Raw genomic sequence first — 17,158 nt, forward strand, 5'->3', positions numbered from 1 at the left:
GACCTGGCCATTGGCTTGTAAAGATGGCTTAAAACTGCCACCTTTGTCCTGTGTGGGTCAAAGTGCTGGGATGGGAGAGAAATGATCCTGCCCAAGGACATGACTGCTAGAAGAGGATCACCAAGTTGGGCCCAGGGCATTTTCTTACTTGCAGCCTGATCTAAGGAGCAGTCTTGGGTGCTAAACCATCCAGGGGTGGGGGTGTACAGGAACTGATGATCACAGCTTATTCTCCTTAGACACCTCCACACCAGGCACCAAGTTTAGCTTCCTGCTTTTTAGAACTGTGCCTTTAGCCCCAGAGGCTGGAAATTAAACTGTGCGGTTTTTTACTCCGCTTCCCTTGTCAATGCCAGTAAAAAGAAGCCAAATCCAAGGGAGAGCATGTGTCTGGCTAGCTGTCTGCACTGCATGCCCTGGCAGGACAAGGCTCTGTCTGGTGGAGAGTGGCTGCATCTGCAAGTCTTTGCTGCCCTGGTTGCCTTGCTGGGATCTGTTTTCAGTTGCTGCTGAGACAAACCCACCAGTCAAATTATTGATGCTTTCCAAGTCCAGGGCAGCAAGGTTTCCTGTAAGCACAGTTGTACATTGCATTTGCATGAGTCGCTTTTTGGTTGTCTCAAAACCTCCATAAACAGAATTCTGTCATTAATTTGACTCTTCTATTCAATAGTAATTTGTGCATTGTGCCTATCCAGTGCAAGCCAGGGAGTGATGATGTTGGTACTGTGCTGAAGGACATTCAAAGTGCAGGCAAATCCATTGTTTAGCTCTGAGATGAACCAAATGTCGAGCACTGATCCTTTGCTGGGTTGGGATATGTGTTGGGTAATCATCCTTCCTCAGTAACAAATCCAAATTCTGGATTCAAATTCTTGTGAGTTGGATCTGCTTGAGTGCTGGTATTGCTGTAGGAAAGTAATTTTTAAAGGTGCTTTTTCCACTCATGCTCTGAGTTTGTGCAGGGTTGTTTCTGTGCAATCTCCAGTGATATGGTACCCAACCCTGATGAAAGATTTCACCTTTGGACTTCCCCCTCCTTTGCCAGGACGTAGAGTCTGGCAGCCTTCAGCAAATCCCAGGGCTTGGTGGTGACATGTTGAACAAAAAGGTGTGCCCAGAGATCTCACAGGTCACTCTCCCTAGGCTTGGCTGGAATCCTAGAGCTCTGACAACCCCTCCAGATCCAAGCCAGCAGACATCTGTGTATGTCTCTGTGTTGATGTGTCTGTGTCTGCCTTCGTGGTGAGTCCAGACTCTGTTTCTAAGCTGAGGTGTTACTAAGTTAGAGGGGACTGAGTGACATGGTCAAGCTGCAGTGCAAGAAATTCAGGTTGGACAGTAGGAAAAACTTCTTTCCCACATACTCGGAGAAGGAGCAAATCTCTTTTCTTTGAGATTTTCAAAGCTTGCCTAGAAAAAGCCACAGCTGAACCAAGGTGTTCCAGCAGCAGGGTGAATGAGCTCTCCAGTTCTCTTCCTTCTAAAATTCCTATAATTCTGCAAAGTCAGAGCATTGGAATCTTCTTTTTCTCTTCAAAAGAAAGATAATCCTCAACCAGACTTCCAGGCTTCAACGAGTAAGAAAACAAACAAATAAACCCCCAAGCAAATAAGTAAGCAGACAAACAAATAAAAACCCTAAGTAAACAAGTGAGCAAACAACAAAACCCCCAAAGGCCAGAGTCTTATTTATTTCATTTCCCAGTTGGCAGTCAGCCTCATGATTTGTGTGGATTTAATACTTTTTTAAAAATGTTTTTGACGTTGGCTGGTAATCTGTAGTTTGAGTGGAATCACATGTGAACATTTGCTAGCTCAGAATTACTATTAATTTGCAGCACCTGGAAAGGAGGGAAAATGGCTTAGGAAAAGATGATGAGAGGGGCTCTGACTACATGCAAGAGTTGTCTTTGTTCCAGGATCTGTATAAACCTACTGGAATTGGAAATAGTCATTCTGCTGTAAGCTTCGCTTGCAACCTCCAAAAATAAAAGCAAAATGCCTTTCATGAAGAATTAAAACAGTCATCTCTCCTGAGCCACCAGGGGCAGTAAAAGTGAAGGAAGTGAAGCAGTTAAAAGAGTTGAAGAGCTTATCACATGCTCTTGTTTGGGGCAATGTTCACTTTCAGTTCGCTGGGACGCTCCAGCTGATTTTTGTTGTGATGGCGCTTGGGGCAGTGAGCCCACAAGGCTGAAGAACCAGATCCGTGGATTGATGCACGGTTAACTTTGATCCTGCCTAGCTAGCAAGCAAAGGGAAGAGGAAAAAAAGAAAGAAAGAAACATTAGATCCGTGGCATGCTGGCTCAGCACTAAGCTTTGAACTGTGCACACAATTTGTGCCCCTTATCTACGCTTCACATTCGCAGCTAGCGAGTGCCTCCGTGTCATTTCCCAGCCCGTCCTGCAACAAGCCATTCTGTGAGCACCATGAATGCAAAAACCAGCTCTGCAGGTGAGGAAGAAGCCTCAGGAATGAGCAATGACACCCTGGGAGAGGCCAAAAGGCAGCAAGTGATCCGTGTTGCCTACGTGATTGCAGCCCTAGACCTGACCTTTCTCTTCATGCAGATGGGACTCATGCCTGTGAGTATGGGTTCTCTTGCTCCACAGCACATTTCCTTCAATGCAGGTTTTCCAGCAAAGCCAGAAGATAGTTTTTAGCAGGAAAGAGGAAAGGTATCCTTGAAACTGAGAGGAATACTTGGTATTCTTACCAAACAGGCAGGCTGTGTCTCTGTCCAGGGTACAGCTGCTAAAAGCTGATTTATTACCTGGGCTGCAGTAGCACCCAGAGCCCTTTCCTGGCCTGAGGGCCCTGGGTGAAGCTGCTGTAGTTTGTGTCTTCTGGCATGGAGTGTGAGAGTGACCCATCCAGCAGCTACCAGGAAGCAGAGGTTTCAGATCAAAGGCGGGGTTTGTCATTAACCAGTTCAGTAGGATTCATTGCTTCTCACTTACTGGACTCTTCGGTCTGATTTTATAGAATCAGTGAGGACTTTTGGTTGAAAAATACCCTTAAGATCATTGAATCCAATCAGAAACCTAACACTGCCAAGTCCACCACCAAACCATGTCCCTGAGTGCCACATCTAGACATTTTTGAGATACCTTCAGCAATGGTGATTCCATCACTTCCCTGGGGCACTCTGTTCCAGTGCTTGACAAGCCTCTCAGTGCAGAAATGTTTTGCAATATCCAATCTAAACCATCCCTGGTACAACTTGAGGTAATTTCCTCATGTCCTATTGCTAGTTACTTGTGAACAGAGACTGACCCCAGCTGGCTACCAATCCCTTTCAGGCAGTTGTGGAGAGAGATAAGGTCTCCCTGCACTTCCAGGCAAAACAAAAGCATGACACAACAATAACATGAATCAGAAATAACTGCCCATTGGCTCTTCAAGGTATGCATCTATGTTTTTTGCAAGCTCAGGCTGTGGGTGTACCATCTAGTAAAGGCAATATTTGCTCATGTTGTACTTTCATTGATTCTGGCTTGTTGATTAAACAACTGCTCCAGAACTCTTCCATATTTATCTCCCAGAGGATGGCTGGGCTGTTCCAGGTGCAGGGTCTGGAGGCAGAAGGCATTTAAAACTTCCCTTATCCCCCTTAGCTGTTGCTGAATACATTCAGCTGTGTTGAACTGCAAAGGTAAATGGTGATACAAACCTGTCAGCTGGTGCAAAACTGATGGTTTTGATCACATGTCCCTGCCCTTCAGGGTGTGGGACAGAGACATTTGGTCTTTAGTAAGCTGCCAGTGTCTGGCCAATGAAGATTTCCTCTGTAGGGGTGGGGAACTGAAGGAAGTGGTTGTTTGGAGCTATGATCCTCTCCACACAGATATTAAGATGTTTATTCATAAATATAGCCTGATTCTTTTCCATTTATTTGGTTTTTGTGGTGTTTTTTTTTTTTCTTCATTTTTAGTACTTGGCAAAGAGCCTAGGTTTGGATTCAGTGGGGTTTGGCTATCTCCAGACCATCTTTGGTGTCCTCCAGCTTGTGGGAGGTTACATTTTTGGAAGGTAAGTGAGAATTATTCTCATGACCCTTTATATAGCTGAAAAAAGCCAGGCATTTTTTATGCTTTCATAAAAATCATTTCATTCTGGTTTGTGGTCCTGTTGAAATGTTTGAGGATTTCATAATGAGCAAGGGAAAAATAAATGCTATTATTAGAAATACTGCAGCATAGAAGTAGCCTTTATATTAACTTAGCTACATTTTAATGACACACATTTAAGTGTAATAATATCCTGGGAATGGGCTTAAACCACCAGAGTCCTCAGAGCCCAGGTCCTAACAGCTTAATTCTGCAAATGTTTTATAGCCATGTGTAACCTTAGAAATCCTGTGACTAGGAAACAAAACAAAAAAAAAGGAGGGTATTTATTGATGGCAAGTAGAGCTGTCAATTACAGTAAGTGAAGGTGGTGTCATTTCACCAGCTGAATCAATCTGCATCCATGTTGAATACAAATTTAGACTTGCATGGACCTTTAAGAACTTCTGAGAATCTGTTAAGAATATCTATAAACTCAAGCTATCAAAATAAGAAAAGAGTGGAAAATATTTGGGCTTTCTGCCTCTTTACCCAATGGAACAGACTCTCCTGTTCCTCATGAAATGCAAATAGCTCTAAAAAAATTGAGTGGTGGGAGAATACGTTCCTAAAGACCAAGAAAAATAAAACCCTGAAAGAGATGTGTAATTCAGTGACAGAAAACTAAAATGGGACAGAGAAAATGTAACTTCTCTTCTTGATCCTGCTACTGATCAGCAAATTAATAAATGGATAGGGAGCTGCTGTAGGCTGCTTCAGTTTACCTGCAGGAAATTTATTTTCTGGCTGACATAGATTGGAGCTCTACAGGATCCTCTGGTACATGGAGTGTGGCACTTTGTGGATCTGATCTCAGCCCTTGGACACATGCCCTTGGACACATTTTCAAATAAATAACAGCAACATTTGATTCTACAGCACTGCTTGGCAGAAAATGCATTTTTAAGAATGGAGATGGTGCAAAGGGCCCACTTTTAATTAATAGGCTTTTCCTATTAATACACAAACCTAGAGTAGTATTTCTGTCCTGGATCTGGTGCCATCTGAAAGCTGGTTCTCCTCCCTGCATGTCATTCACTAATATCCAGAGTCACTGCTGAAGGGAAGGAAAATGGCAAAATCTGACTGGGACCAAAGGTGTCCTTTGCCAGATTGAAGCCAAAATTTACAATATAGGTTTGAGATAAAAAGGAGTTTTCTAGACATGAGACTGCTTTGATGTCAGTGTAGGAACAGATTAAATAGAAAAGAGGAAGAAAGGGGAAAAGAGAGAATGTGTTTCTTAGCTCAGTTTTTCGTGTTCTTGCTTGATGCTCCTAAACAGATATGAAAAGATAAAGCACTGTGTTTACTTTTAAGCAACAAAACAAAAAAATCCCCACTCCCCACACCAACAATGTAGTGATTTGTGGTCTTTAGGTTATGAACAGCAAATGTAAACTGTCCTGGCTTACATGTAAACAGCAAAGTTTTGATCTGTACCTCTCCCTCAACACAAAACTTTTTAATTACTTAAGCTTAGCTCTGTTTGTATACCAACCCTGGCATTTTTAGGGGGTTGTTCCTCTTAGTGTAAACACAACTAATTGCTATGCAAGGTAATATTCATCTGCTAACTGTAATATGCAGCTTAAATAAAGGGAAGGAGGAAGGAATTGTAACAAGAAACTCTAAGGCCTGTTTTATGGTCACCTTAGACCCTGTTGCTCAGAACCTGTTCTGGTACTCTCAGACTTTGTCCAACTTAAGCTTTTTAAGATTCTTGGAGTTGAATTACAGCAAAGAGTTGGAGCTGGGTCAAAACCTGATCTGACTGGGGTTTTTCCTGTTTGTGTTTTGGGGCCTGGGGAGTTTGTGGTTGTTTGTTAGTGTGTTTAGTTGTGGTGTTGTTTTTTCCCCTTAAATAGGAGCAAAACTGATTTACTGTTGAGAAGTCTTTTATTTTCTTTTTTTTTTTTTTAACCTACAGAGAAAACTGACAACCTTGTGCCATTTCTGTACCAGGTTTGCAGATCAGTTTGGTGCCCGAGCAGCCTTAATTCTCTCCTGTGCATCTGGAAGCTTCTTCTTCCTGCTTATGTCCCTCTCCACCAACATCCCCCTCCTCTTCCTCTCCAGGCTGCCAGGAGTGTTCATGCATGGGATACCAGGTAAGGTCAGTCAGGGATGTGTAGCTTTCCAAATTGCTTTTCCTGCCTGATTCCCCCCACTTCTGGCTTGTTTTAGGGGAAGTCACCAGGTCCAACAGCATGAAGGAAGGCAGGAGGAGCATGGGATGGTCCTCAGGGGTGAAATGGTGGGAACATGAAGCAGCAGGTGGAAAGCAGTGCTGATTAGTCTGAGTTCCAGGCCCACCTTCCTGTAGAATCTTGAGGGAATTGTTTGGCCTTGATCATCCAGGCCATCATGGGTGCAAGTCACTTGCTGGCAGCAGAGTTACCCCAGACTTTCCAGCTGCCATCTTGCAACCAGGATATTTTACACAAAATCTTTTCCCTTTCTCCTGCTAAAATGAACATGCTGGTAAAAATTAAACATTATTACAAAAATACCTTCCATTACCCACCAAGCTGTTCTCTTTTGGCTGATGTTTCCTATATTTTTCATGTGAAAGACAAACTTCATATACTAGAAGTCCATGTAACTCATGCAAGAGGAATCAAGTTGATAATGCTTCCTGTCACTTGTGAAGGGGATTATTTGAGTGGTTTGAATGGTTCTGTTTCTCATGACTGCTGGGGCTGTTGTGTTCAAAACTGATGGACTATGGGGCTCCCAGAGGAGATTGACAGTGCTTATTTGGAGGCCCTCTTCCATGCAAAGTATGAAAATTAAAAGCTGGGGAAATTGCCTCTGGCCAGAAACCATCCCAGAAAAGTTTTAATTGGGAAAAAAAACCAGGAAACCCCAAATAAAAACAAACAAAACCCCAACAAAACAAACAAACAAAAAACCCCCAAAAACAAAGCAAAACCCCAAAAAGCTCTTAATGGCTTAGCAATAAAACCATGGGAAGTGCTGGGGCATCTGCTCAAACCCTGTGGTTTGATATTTTTCCCCCCTGCAGGTGCTCAGAAGGTTATTACAGATGTGACCACTCCTTCCCAACGTGCTGGTGCTTTGGGGAAGCTGGGCTTTTGCTTTGGAGTGGGCATCATTACTGGCTCTGTCGTGGGAGGTGTTCTCTCCACCAAATTCGGGTGAGTGAATTTGTTTGGTGCTGATTTTGTTGCAATCACAGAGGGAGCTGCTAAGGGATATTCTGCTGCCCTAGAGCTTTTGATGCTGTCTTACTCCTGGTGGCAGTAGAGGACCGTACCAGAACTCAACATTTTGCTTTCTGTGCTGCTACAAAGAATCCTGCCACTGTTTTCAAGGAGATCTTGTTGAAAATCTCACCTTCTGCCTACTTAAGTACATTTTAAAACAAAATAGATTGAGAAGTGGATTTTGTCTTTCTGCTGATTGTCTTGTCTTTGGAGCTGAGAGTGCTGAAAGAGCTTTTAACAAATGATATTGTACAACTGAGAAATGGAAATCAGGAGCAACATGAAACTTGTGGAGAAAATGGTGTCTTTGGGACATGCTCAATATAGGGCAAGACTATGGGAAAGGGGAAGGCAAGCTTGGGACAGTGGGGGAAGAGAGTGAGGGGGTCCAATCCTGTCACAGCAAGATGAAGCAGACACCTGACAATTCCATGTTGGCTCTCCACAGCCTGGCACATCATAGCAGGCTGCCACCTTCTCTTACATTCTGCAGAAAAAAAGGAAATAAATGCTCAAAAGGTTTGGTGTGTCAGAGAATTTTGCAGGCAGTGAAGTTCATGTGGCTGTAATCTCCTTGGAGGATTCCCCAGCATTGCTCTGGTGGGGGAAAAAAGTCCCTGGTGGACATTCAGATTTTTGTTTTGTTCTGCTTCTCTTTACTATGGATGCTTGCCTCTGCAGACTCTGGTTAAAATAACTCTACAGCATAGGATAGAGGGTAAAAATCACTCCCATCCTTGTCCCAGTGCTGTAAGCTCTGTGGACTGTGCATGGTCCTGCATCTCCTGGGTGTTTTGCACGGGGCACAGTGGATTATGATGTGGAGTGTCGTGTGTTGTTCTCTGAATCCCACTGTGCATTCAGGCACTGCAGTGATGCAATTTAGGGTGTGAAATCCTTTCATAGGTTGAGGACAATGCTGTAACTGTGTAACCTTAGGCAGCAACTCTAAAATCTGTTGGCTGCTGTACCTTGGCAGTGTTGGCCAAGTGACACAAAACTGATCAGGAGGATTCATTATGTAGTTATTACATGGTTACATAAAATTAAAATTGGGGACATATATAATATTAACTGATCAGCATTTAAAGGTATTTATAGATGCTGCTGGCTGAGTGCTGGTTTTAATAAGTATTGTTTTTAACCAAATACAGTGATTGTAGACCTTTATGTGTTAACTGAAAGTAAAGGTTACCTCAGTTGTCAGCTTTGGTTATATGCCCATATTTAAACATTAACATGGAGGCAACGTTGCTATCTAGCAAAAATTTATGAGATTTCACTTTCCAGTGTGTGCATCGGTCACAGGTTTATAGAAAAGAGGCAGGGGAGGGAATCTCCTGTGTCATTTAATTAGTCAGGGACCTTGACTGGAAGGCAGCCTAGCTTTTGCACGTCAGGTGCTGTCAGACAACGGGAGGCTTCCACACTTGCTCACTTTGAAAGCTTCTGGACCTTAAACTTTGTGTCGGCAGCAGAACGCTGAGAAAAGTGAACCTTGTCCGTAATTATGGGCGAGTGCGACAGCTGCCCGTGGAAAAGGAGCCCGCAGCTCTTGGCTTTCCCCAGCAGGGCTGGTTGGTTTCCCTCGCGTCCTGCGGAGGGCGGCTTCAGCCCGCTGCTCCTGCCCGGCATTTGGGGCTGCTCTGCACTCCCAGGGCAGGGCTGGGGAAAGCAGCGCCTGCTCTGCTCCCCGAGCATCTCTGCATCCTCCTGGGAGGACAACAGGAATTTCTATTCGCACGGGATGAGCTGTACCGTGCTGACAGCACCCCGATGTGCATAGAGGTTGATAGGATGTGATAAAGAGCAGCTGCAAGCTTAGGAAGCTGCTCTGGGGGTTTGGTACCAAGGTTTGCTGCGGCCAAACCCCACTGCGCTTAGCTCCTCTGCCAGATTTCAGTGCAAAGATTAGAGGAACAATCCACCGGGCTTTAAGTGTTTTGGCACCGGTGGAGAGCAGGAATTCAGCTGAGAGCAGCTCTGTGCCACGGACAGCCCCGAGCTCTGTGCCATCGCCATCCCCTCCGGCTGTGCCTGCCGCAGAAAGGAGCGGGTGCTGCCCCAGGGACATGGCCCGGGCTCCCTGGCCTTGCTGCTGTGCCCCACAGCCTGGCTGCTCATCCTCCCTCCCTCTTTCCCACATTTCTACAGGAAGGTTCCAGCTGTATTTGGAGCTGCGTCATCACTTCCTTTTTTTTTTTTCCCCCAGAAGAATGACCCAATCACCTTCCATTGAAAAAGCATTTCTGCTGTGTCATGGAAGAACAAAGCTGGAGATTTCTGTCCACTCTGTGTTCTTTGCTTTCCCTTACCACAAAGCTGGCCAGCATCCCCCATGTGTTGTTGACAGCCTTATTCATATGTTAGCAGTGCTGTGTATACAAGAGAGGGAGTAGAAATCACTCTCAGTTCCTCAGCTGATGTCATTTTGGTATTATTCTTCTGTGTTGTATTTACCATTGATGTATTTGACCTAAAGAACTGGTCTGTTATTGTTTTCATTGTTGGAATAATATTTGTCAACCCTTATTTATTAAGGGAGCCCCGAGGAAGTTGAATGTCTTGTTCTGATTTGCATAGGATTTTTTGGGTGTTAGATCCTGACCTCTGCTGTTAAACTGTAACTGCCAGCTCCAGCCCTTCCTCTTCTTCTCTTTGAAGTGCCACATTTCCCCCCTTGTTTTCCAAAACTTTGCTGGTCAGGCAAATTTCACCACCTGAGAATGAAGTATAAGCCAAGTTATTAACACAAGCAGTTGTAACCATTTAACAATTTGGAAAGTGTTTTTCTGTTTTCATGGGGTTTTTTTGTTTTGTTTTGTTGTTTTTTTTTTTTAATTGGTGTTTTCTGGTAATTGATCGGTTGGGTCAGGACTGTGGATATAAAATTCCTTCAGCTTGAAAAGAACTCCTGTAGTTCATCTGAGGGCTACACAGGTTCTTGGGGAATGCAGACTCCCTAAGAGTTCATCCACAAAAGGGGACTAAGAAAAGGAGCTCTGTTTGCACTCTGCAAAGCTGTTGTGGGGCCGCTTGCTGCAGGTGAGTGCACCCCTAAAGGGAGGTGATTTGGTGCTTGCAGCAGACTTCTGTGGCAGCCCTGTGGGTGAAAGGTGGAAGTAGGCAGCTGGATTAGTTTTCAAAAGTGGAAAGATGAGTCTAGGTAGTTAATTACAGAGATTTCATCCTTTCTTCTGGGACTATGATTAATTACATTTGGCTGCTTTTTTCTTTCCTTCTAACAAGGCTGCAGAGAATCTCTGCTGCATCACCCAAGAATTGTTTGCTTTCTATGGACACAGAGAAATTTCTTCATTTTAGTGACTCAGCTGTAGGCTTAAATCTCCTGGAGCAATTATTCTTTTGATTACAGCAGGCTTTGGGGATAGTTTGTTGGGATTTTTTTCCCCCTGGCTCTACTATTATCCTTCTTCCTCATAGGGAAAAGAAGGAGCTTGTTTGCCTGGAGTAGGGAATTGCTTTTTTTTTTTTTTTTTTTTCAAAAACCCATTTGAACAAAGTCCTCTGGCAGGGAATTTCTCATGGCTTCGTGGCAGAGTGGAAAAACTGTGGGTGTTGAAAGGACTGAAGGTTGGGAGCTGGGAAGGTGGGTGGGAGCATGGCAAGGGGTGAAAGGGTTGTGCTCCATTTCAGGACAAAGCAGGGCATTCTGCTTCTGGGAGCTGCTCCTGCTCCCTTCCAGCAAAAACTCTGATGTTTCTCTGCCTGGGATGATGCTGCTCAGCCAAGCAGCAAGGACTGGTGACGCTTGTACAAGCATTGCTTTGTCCTTTGTGTCAAGGCACTTGGGAGAAAGGGAGGTGGAGTCTGCTTGCCAGCAGGCAAGTCATCCATAATCTGCAATGTGGTCCGTCACTGCTGGTTGAGCTCTGTGGGGCCATGGCAGGAATGGGGACAGAAGAGGAAATGGGCTGTTTGTCAAGGAGCTGATGGCTTGGGAGAGGTGCAGATGCCCTCATCTGTGGCCTTCTCTGAAAAAACAAAACAGAATCTAAGGGTTTTTTCTTATTACTTACTCTGCATGGCAGCTGTCTTAATTTGGAAGACGTGGCCCCGAAGTTTATCTGTAAATTCTGTGATAGAGGATCATGGATATTATCCTTCAACAACTTGTTGAAGAAGTCAGGTTTAGGGCACTTCTGTCCTCTATTCCCAGCACCAGAATTTTCTAGTTCTGATAACTTGTTTAACCTATTCTTGAACCTAGGAAATGCCTCAGTGCACTTTGGGTGGAGTTCAACTAATCTTAGACATCTGCAGGGGAGACAACTACACCTAAACTTGCTGTTCAGACTCTGTGGTTGACAGAGAGACACAGGTGGTTCTACAGCATCCTTTACCTCCTCATGAAGCAGTCCTGAAGCAGCTCAGGGAACCATCTGCTTCCTAAGCTTTTTCTTGCTTGACCCCCAAGTCCCAGGACACATTTCTGGCCATCAGCACACTGTACCTGTGGCCAAGGTCCTGGAGTTTGATGCTGGATTATGAATTTACCAAAAGCCACCAGGATGCAGGTTCGGAGTAGTTTTCTGTCTATGCTGCATTCATACAACAGTTAGGTCTGCACTGAGCTCTTGCCCAGCTCTTCCTTCCTGCAAACCTCTAACCTGCCTCCCACATCTAGGCCACCAATTTTTAAGTTTGGGTGCCCTGGCTTTCTGCTATGTACCCACTGGAAGATGAGGCTGTCACTGCAAAGGTGCCCTTTTTCCCACCTGGCTTATCTTCAGCAAACCTGGCTCTTCTGTGCTCTCCCTGGCCTGAGCTCCAGTGGAGGGATGTGTGATGATGGAGCCAAGAGCTCCTCCTTGGTCCTTCACCCGTAGGTGGGGCCCTTTCCCAAGGGAGGAAGAGTGGGGTTTAGGGCAGGAGCCAGCAGCTCCTGGGAGGGAGAGCCCGTGCCTTGTGGCTGCCCTCAAGGAGGGCTAGGTTGGGTTGAGCTAATGGGGGGATGTTGGCAGCCCCTTCCTCAGCCTTATCAGGTGTGCTCTCCATTTTCCTTCAAAACCACCATTCCCACTTAGCCTTCTGCAGGGTTTATGTTGGGAGGGCTGTGAGTGAGGCTGTGGCAGTGAGGCTGTGGCAGCTCACAGGGGATGGCCACCTGCCCCTTTTCCCCATAGCACCCTCCTACCTCCCAGGCATCTCTACCTTTAGAGGTTTGCTGCTTCATTTTCCCAAAGTAACCATGGTGAAAATGCATTTTAGGAAAAAAAAAAAATACCCAGAGCTTTCTCCTGTGACTGGCTTGTGCTGCTTACAGAGAGCTGAGGTTTGGAGGCTGCTGGAGATTGACTTGCACCAGAGCCATGGGAAGAGGGACTCCTGGCAGGATTTGCCTGGTTTTCCTCCATGGGCTGACAGCAGTTATCCAAACAAACAGGCAGATAGAAAATAAAAGGCAGAGGGAGAAGGATATCTCCAGGGGAGCCAAGGAAATTTCCCTGCTGCCTTTTCCAGCTTTCATCATGCCTGTGCACTGGGGGAGGCTGCCCTGCCTCGCACCCCATGCCTGGAGTCAGAAAGTGAGGGGGCGGCGGGCGAGCGAAACCCCGCTCGGTGTGCGTGGTCGCCAGATCGCAATCAAAAGCGTGTGTGTGTTTGTGGAGTCAGCTCTGCTGAACAATTATGGATGTTTGAACACTGCTCCCCTCCCCTGATGCACCCTGGGTGCCTGTGCAGTGCAGAGTCCTGCCTGGTCTGTTGTTAACTGAGTCCCATGTAGGCTGTGAGGTGGTGGCTGATTTTTCTTGTTAAGCCTGGCTTAACAGCCCCAAGGAATAAGTAAAAAGTGGGGGCAACAAACCCACAATGAAACCAAAATGGGAATTTTATGAAAAGGCACAAGGTATTTTAGGTCTGGCCTTGCTAGCAGAAGTCAAGTTGGAGGGCTGAACATGACCCTCACAGCCCAGGTTGCACAATGAGGCAGTGTCTGCTCATGACTCACTAGAGCTTCATCTGCTCCTTCCACTCCTGGACTATTTCATGACTGGGCAGCAAATCCGGCAATATCACTGGGAATTGAAATCCAGGAAAATACTGTTTTCTTTGTTAACAGAAAATAGAAGGTACAGAATAGCTTGTGGTTAAGTCCCTGAATTGGGATTTGGGACTTGGCTCTGCTGTGATTTTCCCGTGATGAGAGTAAGTTATCCCGTCCCTCTGCACTGCTGTTTCTCATGCATAATACAGGGCAATGAGATAGTGTTTCCTTTCCTCATCCAATACATTTATAATATTGCTATTTAGACCATACAGCCTTTGGGATGCAGACTTTCTCTATCACAAGGTATGCTTATGCAAATATATCTATTACCTTGAGGGAATACATCCTGCTTTTCCTGGATGTATTCTCTTTTTCATCCCCTGGTGCCCTGGGCAGGCAGAGTCTTTGTAAGCCTAATTACCATCCCATTCTGGGGGGCTTGTTTCTCTTTTTTCTTTTTTACTTTTTTTCCCCCCTATCTTTCTTAGTTGTTTGGAAAGAGTCAGAGCCAGGTTAGGGAGTTTTTTGTCATAGAAGAGTCCCAGAGGCTGAGCCCAGCAAGACCTAGCAGAGGGACCTCCAGGGAAACCTGAGGTGGCCCTACCTTCCTCCCTTTGTGTTTGTGCATATTCAAGCGGCCAGCCCTCTCCTTTACTTCTCCTAATCCTTTTGATTCAAAGGGTCATGCTTATGTTTCATTCTGATCTGCTTCAGTGAACAAGCCCAGCTTTGTGGCGAGGCCAGGGCAGGAAGGATGTGGTGCTTGTGTGGGAAGGACTATCAGACAAGGGAGGGAGGGAAGGTCAGGATGAACGGAAATGTGCGGATGTGGCATGTGAAGGGTGGGCTGGGAGGAGTTAAGACTCCTGGAGTTAGGGAGATGAGGAGTGAAGCTCTGCAGGAGACAGATTTTAGATGTATTGTGTCACCGGGGGCAGTAAGATTAGGGCACCAAGGGGCTTGGGCTGCAAGGAAGGAGTGTTTCCAAAATAGACCTTCATTTACCACAAGGGAAGAAGGGACAGCACACCTACTGCTGCTTTCCTGGTTTTCTCCTGCCTGAAATATGCCTGCTGTAAAGGATGGGTGGAAAAGTAGCCTTTTTGTAAGACTTTGTAAGGCTTTTATGCCATTCCTGATGCTTTTCTTGCTGCTGGGTGGCTGGAGAGGGACAACACCCCATTGTCACAAGGTGCCAGTTCACTTATGGGCCAGGCTGAAGGGCAGACAGCTTGAATGGGGTGTTTAGCATGAAATGGACCGGGTGTGACCTTCTCATGAACTACAGCAGCTTCTGTGGCCCCATCCAGAGCTTTTGTTGGCTCTTGGTCTCCTTATGAAACCCTGCTCACAGCCACACCGGCAGAGCCAAAGGTGTGTCAAGCATCTGGGCAGTGGACATGGCCAGAAGGCAAAGGAGTTTCTGAATGGCCATCTCCAGGCACTCACTCGTTGGGGCTTGTCTCCTTCACAAACCATGGGATAGTGCAGCCAAGCGAGAAGGTATTTCCAGCATCAGAAACTTCTTGGTGCTCCTCAGAGTCCTGTCAGTGAGCAGCTGCATGGAGCTCTGCCTGGGGATGGATGAAGAGAGCACCAAGGATTTACGGGTCAGGACTAAGGGAGGACAGGACAAGTGACTTTATAGTCTGGGTCTGCTGTAGGCCATCCAGCTGGTGACAGAGCAAATGGCGTCCTCTATTCAGATAGGAGTGATCTCATGTTCAGAAGCTCTGGTCCTAGGAGGGACAACAAAACTGATCATAAGCAATGCAGGAGGGGAGAGAACTTCCCGCTCCAAGGCATACAGGAGCCAGTGAGGAGAGGTGTTATGCTGGACCTTGTTCTTAGCATAGGAAAGACTGATGGGGAAGGTGAAGCTCAGGCACAGCCTTGGCTGCAGTGACCATGGAATGGTGGAGTTGAGAACCTCAGTGCAAGGAGGGTGCAGAGCAACCTGCCTGCCCTGGGCTTCAGGAGAACAGACTGTGGCCACTTCAGGGATCTGCTTGGTAAAGTGCCATGGGATAAAGCCCTGGGGGGAAGAGGGGTCCGAGCAAACTGGTTGATATTCAAATATCACCTCCTCTAAGCTTAGGAGAGATGTATCCCAACAAAGTTGGGAGGCAAAAATGCATGGATGAACAAGCAGCTCCTGGAAAATCTCAAACAGAGGATGTCTGAGGGAAGCCTTCTGAGGGTGGAAGCAAGGACAGTTAGCCTGGGAGGAATACAGAAAGATCATCTAAGTAGCCAGGGATCAGGTTAGGAAAACAAAAGCCCAGAAAGAATTAAATCTGACCAATGACATCAAGAGCAATAGGAAGAGCTTCTACAGGCATGTGGTTGATAAGAGGATGATGGTGGAAAATATAGGCCCTCTCCAGAAGGAAATAGGAGACCTGGTTCCATGGGATATGGAGAAGGCTGAGGTATGGATGATGCCTCGGTCTTCACTGGCAAGTGTCCCAGCCACACTGCCCAAGTCAGAGCCAAGAAGGCAAAAGCAGGTGCTGGAAGAAAGAACCTTCTGCTCTAGAAGGCAAAGCTCAGCATAGCCCAGCAATGTGCACTTGCAGCCCAAGAGGCTCACTGTGTCCTGGGCTGCATCAAGAGCAGTGTGGCAAGCGCGTTGAGGGAGAGGATTCTGCCCCTCTACTCCACTCTCAAGAGCACCTGGAGACCTGCATCCAGCTCTGGAGGCCCAAAGATTTGAAGGAATTGGAGGAATCCAGAGGAGGGCCACAAGGGAGGTAGCACCTCTACTATGAAGACAGCTGAGAGACTTGTTGGTTTTCAGCCTAGAGAAGAGAGGAGTCTGGGGAGACCTTAAAGTACCTTCCACTACATAATGGGGGTCTATATGAAAGATGGAGGGGGGCTTTTTACTAGGACATGTAGTGACAGGAGAAGAGGTAATGGCTTTAGGTTAGATATTAGAAATAAGCTCTTTTTACTGTGAGAATGGTGAGACACTGGCAGAGGCATTGTGGGTGCTCCATCCCTGGAGGTGTTCAAGGCCAGGTTGGATGGAGCTCTGAGCAACCTGATCTAGTAGGATGTGCCCCTGCCCATGGCAAGGGTTTGGAAATAGGTGATCTTTAAGGCCTTTTCCAGCCCAAGTCATTCTGTGATTCTATCAAATGTTCTCCTCAGCATTCATATCACAAGCTCCTGACTGCTTGTGCTGAGCCCTGTGCTGTGCCGAGCAGTGCAGGAAATTACCATAAGCACTGCTGGCAAACAAAGATGCTGATCCCAAGAGGAGGGAGACGCTCATGGTGGGATCTGAGGGGCCAGACACCATGGTGTAAGTCCATTAGTGCACCCTGTGTTGAGCTAGCAGGATGTCTGTGCCATAGGACACACTGAAACACTCCCTGTTTGCCCAGTCAGCAGCTGCAGGTGGCAAAACAACCTCTTATGGGGTTGTATCCCACTTGGGGGGATATGCAGCAGCAGATTTGGAAGAGTAGCATGTCTTGTTGTTAGCTATTGCTTGGATGGCCTGAGAGAGACAAAAGCCTTATATGTTCATTGAAATTATTTGCTTTGCTTTATCATCATGTAGGGAGTTTGGCTCTGCTCTCCAGCTGCCCTCTTATGCAGAAGCAGTTGCCAGCCTTTCCAGAAATTACTGTGATTTTCTTCATCTCCCACTTGGCACTGTCTAAAGTGGATTTTCAGCAGATAGGAATTCAGGGCTTTTGGATGTGCGATCCATTTAAGGTAGTTCAGGATCTGAAAACTGAGAGAGTTTTTGAGAATCAGAGGTTTCCTTGTTTAGCTGCTATTACAGC

At 46.1% G+C, this 17,158-nt stretch overlaps 1 protein-coding gene across 1 annotated transcript in view; it reads left to right on the forward strand.

Moving 5' to 3' along the window:
* Positions 1–2,397: 2,397 nt before the first annotated feature.
* Positions 2,398–17,158, forward strand: part of SLC67A1 (solute carrier family 67 member 1) — a 58,267-nt gene continuing 43,506 nt past the window's right edge. The window contains exons 1-4 of the mRNA XM_071427759.1: positions 2,398–2,591; positions 3,941–4,038; positions 6,081–6,226; positions 7,144–7,276. Coding sequence (XP_071283860.1) covers positions 2,436–2,591; positions 3,941–4,038; positions 6,081–6,226; positions 7,144–7,276 — 533 coding nt within the window. The 5' untranslated portion in view covers positions 2,398–2,435. The remainder of the gene's footprint in view (positions 2,592–3,940; positions 4,039–6,080; positions 6,227–7,143; positions 7,277–17,158) is intronic.

Source organism: Agelaius tricolor, unplaced genomic scaffold (assembly GCF_023055355.1).
Source record: "Agelaius tricolor isolate 1412-34295 unplaced genomic scaffold, bAgeTri1.0.p SCAF_5, whole genome shotgun sequence".
Taxonomy (NCBI): Eukaryota; Metazoa; Chordata; class Aves; order Passeriformes; family Icteridae; genus Agelaius; species Agelaius tricolor.